A 6,283-nucleotide genomic window follows, 5' to 3' on the forward strand; every position below is an offset into this window, starting at 1 on the left:
AAAATTTGGTTGCGGATCATCTGAGCCGCCTTGAAAATCTTAAATATGACCCATTTTCGATTGACGACTTATTTCCTTTGGATGGTTTACATGCTATTTCCGATAGCCTTCCTTGGTTTGCACCTATGGCGAATTACTTGGTTGCCAATATCTTCCCTCCTAACTTTTTAAAACATCAAAGAGACAAGTTAAGAAGTGATTCCAAGTACTACATTTGGGATAACCCTCACTGGTGGAAACGGGGAGGGGGGGAGGGTAGACCAAGTGATTCGTAGATGTGTCCCAGAATCCAAATTCCGACCTATTCTTGAATCTTGTCATTCATCCGAGTGTGGTGGTCACTTTGGCCCACAACGGACGGCTAAAAAAGTTTTGGATTGCGAATTCTGGTGGCCAACATTGTTCAAGGATGCCAACCAATATTGTTTGTTGTGTCACCAAAAGGATGAAATGCCTCAACAACCAATGTTGTTTTGTAAAATCTTTGATGTATGGGGCATAGACTTCATGGGGCCATTTCCTAAATCAAGTGGATATTTTTACATTCTGTTGGCAATTGATTACGTATCAAAGTGGGTGAAAGCGATTCCTACCCGCCTTGACGACACTAATACTGTGGTTTCTTTCATTAGAAACAATATTGTATGCCATGCGACCAAAGTACTCACTTTTGCAACAGGAAGATAGAAGCATTACTCAAGCGATATGGGGTACTACACAAGGTTGCAACCGCTTACCACCCCCAAACTAATGGCCAAGCAGAGGTATCCAGCCGAGAGATAAAGCGGGTAATGGAAAAAGTGGTAAATCCACAAAGGAAAGATTGGAGTTCTCGGTTGGGTGACACATTGTGGGCGTATAGAACGGCCTATAAGATTCCGTTAGGGATAAGTCCCTTTCGGATTGTCTATGGGAAGGCGTGCCACCTTCCGGTTGAAATTGAACATAAAGCCTATTGAGCGGTCAAGCAATGCAACATGGACTTCACCAAGGCGGGCATAGTAAGGAAGTTGCAATTGGAAGAACTCGAATGTCTTAGGATGGATGCCTATGAGAATGCAATGATCTATAAGGAGAAGACTAAGGCATTTCATGATCACCATATCTGCAAGAAAGATTTCCAAGAGGGTGATAAAGTTTTTCTATACAATTCAAGACTTAAGTTCATGCCCGGAAAGCTCCGTTCAAGGTGGGATGGTCCATTTAAAGTGAAGGAAGTGAAGCCCTATAGAGTGGTTAAGCTATTCCACCCTCAAAGTGGTGTAACATTCAAAGTGAACGGCTACAGGGTAAAGAAGTATCATGGTCATAAGTCACCAAAGGAATTGGAGGTGTTCCTTCTTTAGCATGCACCCAAAGGAGGAGAGTCTTGAGCTCATGACCGTCCAACTTAAGGACATTAAAGAAAAGTGCTAGGTGGGAGACACCCACCATGGTATGATCCTCCTTGTACATAATTTCTTGCATGTAGTTTTAGAGTATTTGTTTGGTTTTGTTGAATTTGTTTAAGTGTGCTTGATTTTGTTTGATTTTGTTGAGCTTGTTAGAGTCTTCATGAAGATTTCATTGATCTTAGTTTGGTTAAATTGGTAATGTTGAAGAAAATGCTTAATTTTGACTATTGCATGAAACTTTAAGTGTTTTTGAAGTATCTAGCTTGAATGACCGCCAAGATTGTGTTATACTTGTCTTTCCTCATGTTCTTAAAAAAAGGGTGTTCCACGCATAAGCGTGGACGACGCATACGCGTCGATTTCATTGCCGAAACTCCTGGTATAAAAATCAGAGAGTTGTGATGGAATTGTGCGGGAGGGATGCCAGAAGCACAAAACCCCCCACACGTGCGCATCAGCTAATGCCTACGCGTCCCTCGTCTTATTCGCACACCCATGCGTGAGCGTGGGCGACGCACATGCGTCGTAGTGCGTTGTAGGATGATCTTGGAGCTCCTGGTACTAAAACTAGAGAGTTGCGCCGATACTGTGCGAATTTCATGCGTGGAGCACAATTGCTCCCCACGCGTAAGCGTGGATGACGCGTACGCGTCAGTCGCTCTTTTCACCATCCACGTGTGACACGTGCGCGACGCGCACGCGTCACATTGCTGACACAGCTAAAGTATAGCGTACTCTGTTCTCTTTCTTTCTTCTATTCCTTTTTCCTTTCTTCTCCCTTCTCCTTACAACCTCTTCTCCGCCCACTACCATCGGCGACCTCAACCACCAGTGACCACCACCTCCGGCGGTCCCACATCATCTCTCTCCTCTCTTTTCTTTTCCTTTCTCTTCTCCTCTTCTCACTTACACTCAATGTCACCTTCTTCCTCCTTTCAAGGTCTTATTTCTCTCCTTTCTCTTTTGTTTTTTTTTTAAATTCCCTCTTTTTAATTCCATTGCATTACTCTACTTTCTTTCTTCTTAGTTGCAATTTGATTTTTTTGTTTAAAATTCATTTTTGTTTCTTTTCTTTCTTTTTATATTCTTCCATCGGTGTTGAACTTCACTGTATTTCTTGCATTGGTAGGTTATTTGAGATCTCTTGGCTCATTTGTGTTATGTGGTGTTGTTTTGATGATTGGCATTTCATTTTGGGTTTATTACATTCTTGAATTTCTCAAAATTGCTTGTTGTTTAGAAGATGCACACCAAGTGTTTGTTAAAAGCACCAATGACATTTTAGTTCAAATTTGATATTATGCTTTCAACTTATTGCTTCTTTCTCATTACACTTGCTTTTCTTCTTGTGCATTGAGCCTATTGTGCTTAATCTTTACCATCTATGTGCTCATTACCTATGACTTGCTTATTTGTACCATATTGCAAGATTTTTGATTCCACCTTCTTTAACTCCACCTTATTCCATTTGCATGCTTCATTGTCTTGGGGTTAGACTAGGTGAATGGTTCTCTTGTGTTTAGTATCTCTCTTGCATGTGTTACTTATTGATGTTATTGATGCTTGAGCCCATTCTTTTCTCATGCTTTACACTTGCATGCTTCTCTCACTCTTGCATCTCATGCTAGTGATATGCCTCCATGATTATATTGTTGTCTTGCTTACATGTTGCAGCTGTCATGTCTACAGGACGCTTTACTCCTTTGTGGTATTATTTCTCACTTGCATGTTGTTATTTAAGTGTTGTTTCTTTGAGTTTAATGTTTTCTCTTTTCCTTCTTTTTTTAGGATGGCTGATAAATCCCTATTTTATGATTCATCTTGTGCTCAATTAAGTGTTTTTATCAATTCTTCATCCACTTATTCATATGAATTTTATGGTTTTATAATTCCTTCCTTATTCTATGAAATGTGTAAAAACATATTTCCTATGCTTTAAAAATATTTACTTTAATTATCGTTTATTACCATTCGATGCCGTGATCTGTGTGTTAAGTAATTTCAGGCTTCATAGGGCAGGAATGGCTTAGAGGACGGAAAGGAAACATGCAAAAATGGAAGGAACGCACAAAATGAAGTTTTGAAGAAAAGGGCAGCGACGCGCACGCATGGACGACGCGGACGCATGCCTAGCGCAAAATGCAAGCGACGCATACGTATGACAAGGAAAAATTCCAAATGACGCGAACGCGTGACCCACGCGCACGCGTGACGGACGCCACGTGCAGAAAATTGCAGAAGTCGCCCCCAACGATTTTTGGACCCTTTTTCGGACCAAATCCAAGCCCAGAAACACAGAATAGAAGCCAGAGAATGGGGGAATCAATAACAAAAATTTATACAACATTCAGAATAGACAATTTTAGGTTTTAGATGTAGTTTTAGAGAGAGAGAGGTTCTCTCCTCTCTCTTAGGTTTTAGAATTAGGATTTCTTTTACTTTATGGTTATTACTCCATTCCAGGTTCAATGTTCTCAACTTTAATTTTATGTTCTCTTATACTTTTAGTTACTCTAATGCTTTTACTTGTTAATTACTTATGTTGCCAAATTGGCTTATGAATCTTTTCATGTTAGATTTGAATATTCTATTTAATATAATTTGAGGTATTTCAGATTTATGATTGTTTTATTCTATTTATGATGCTTTCAATTTAATTTAGATTTTTATCTTTTTGGTTTTGGTTAAGTAATTGGTAACACTTGAGTTGTCAAACTCAGCGGTTAATTGAGAATTGGAAACTGCTGATTGATTTGGATCGCTCTAAAGCTAGTCTTTCTACAGGAGTTGAGTAGAACTTGAGGATCAAATTAATTAGTCCACTTGACTTTCCTTTATTTAGTAAGGGTTAACTAAGTGGGAGCGATAAATAATTCTCATCACACCTGATAAGGATAACTAGGATGGGATTTCCAGTTCTCATGCCTCACAAAGAGTTTTCTTTATAATTATTAATTTATTTTTCTTGCAATTTACTTTCCTTGTTCCCTATTTCAAAAACCCAAAAATATACCTTTTTCCATAACCAATAATAAACACACCTCCCTACAATTCCTTGAGATACGACCCGAGATTTGAATACTTCGGTTATAAATTTTATTGGGTTTTGTTACTTGTGACAACCAAAGTTTTTGTACGAAAGAATTCTTGCTTGGTTTAGAAACTATACTTGCAACGCGATTATTTTTATAAAATTCTTTACTAGAAAGAATCTTGATCATCAAAATGGCGCTGTTGCCGGGGAATTGCAATTGTGTGCCTTATTATTGGTTATTGTAAATATTTTATTTTGCTTGTTTATTTGCTTTTATTTTTATTTTTAATTTTTATTAGCTACTATGAACTCTCACCCCGTCGCTTTGAGTTTGGTTCTAATATTGTTGCAAGGAATGGAAGCTATAACAGGAACATGCATCAAGGTCAAAACAATCAAAGATGGAAGGAGCCACGAGGATCTGATCAACCCTTTCGGCAACACCACCTTCCAAGATACCATGGACAACAACCATTCTACAATGCATGCCAAGACAATAGTTATTGTGGACCTTTTCGTGACAACCAACCTCCACCAAATTACTATGGTCAAGAGCCATTTCGAGGTGTATGCAGAGATGATAGGTACGGTGGACCCCCTTGTGGTTACCAACAAGCCCCATCATACGCCTATAAACCACCTCCTCAACATAGCTTCAAACCACCATACTCACAAGCCAATTACAACCATTCATCTCTATATGCCCCTAACCCTTCCCAATTCCAATCCAATTACTCCCAAGAACCACCACTTCCATATGCACCATATCCATGTCCATCAAACCAAGAAGCACAGGACCGTCTCAAGGACACAGTAAACCAATTTCATGCAACCCTTCATCAATTGGAGCAAGCGATAAACCGAATAGCCCCCAGTACGAGGGAGACATTAAAAGCTCCGGTGGATAAAACGGAACATGACTTTGTACTGGAACAAGTAGAGGAAGCTGCAATTATCAAAGAAGAAGAATTGGTTGAAGACTTAGGAGACGCTGAACCTCCATGGGAATCAAGAATTGTGGACAATTCCGTCAAGCAATTTAAAATCGATGCTAAGGAGGACAGTGCACAACCCCCAAAGCATGTATCTTATGAAGAACTGGACGGAACAAATCAAGAAGCAAGTTTTCTTGGTAATGATGATTATGAATCAAGTTCTTGATTATGAATCAAGTTCTTCTAATGATGACCTTGCAGTCACAATTGAACTCTTTGAGCTAGAAGATTCTTCCCCAAGTGAATATGAAGATGATGCGGAGGTAGATTTTTCTCAACCTCTAACTTATGACCTGAGTGATGAGGAAGACATTGAAGACTCCGATCAAGACACGATTGCAATTGAAGAGATATGTCAGGAAATGGAAGAATTCACAGAGGAGTACAAGGAAGCGGAGCTTGCAGAACCACTGGAAACAACTCTCCCAAGGCCATTACCACCAAATACAAACTTCAAGTGGGTAAAATCCTTAGCCTTTATCTTTACCTTCCCACTTGAATATGGTTTGCTTGAAACAGATGGCCATCTTAGCACTCTTTGCGGCTTTAAGAGTAAGAAGGAGATGGTTAGTCATAAAAGTTGGTATCAAAGGTTCAATACGGTTCCACGCTCTAATTGGAAGTGCAAGGATTGGTATAGAACTCGATTGAATGGATTTCGGAAGAAGTTTGCGTGTCTCAGTGGAAATTCAGGTTGTGTACCGCCCGACTGGAAAAATGAAGATCATTATAAAGACAGTTACAAATGCAAGGTTTGGGATCCTGGGATTCATTCTGACAATCAACACTCGTGGAGCCTGAAAACCTGCTTTGATTTGCTCGAAGGCTTTACATGTTTAGTTTGGGACCCCAGAGGTTAT

The 6,283-nt window shown here is 39.6% G+C and overlaps 1 protein-coding gene across 1 annotated transcript; it reads left to right on the forward strand.

Annotated features, from left to right (window-relative positions):
* On the forward strand, positions 978-1,346 carry LOC107615609. Its single transcript, XM_016317660.1, has one exon. It carries the CDS (start codon positions 978-980, stop codon positions 1,344-1,346), a length of 369 nt encoding a protein of 122 aa, XP_016173146.1.

The sequence above is a fragment of the Arachis ipaensis genome, chromosome B09 (assembly GCF_000816755.2).
Source record: "Arachis ipaensis cultivar K30076 chromosome B09, Araip1.1, whole genome shotgun sequence".
In the NCBI taxonomy this organism is placed as follows: Eukaryota; Viridiplantae; Streptophyta; class Magnoliopsida; order Fabales; family Fabaceae; genus Arachis; species Arachis ipaensis.

What these genes read in the sequence shown, in the direction of transcription:
- LOC107615609 (XM_016317660.1), top strand. Translation starts at nt 978, where the DNA reads ATGGACTTCACCAAGGCGGGCATAGTAAGGAAGTTGCAATTGGAAGAA.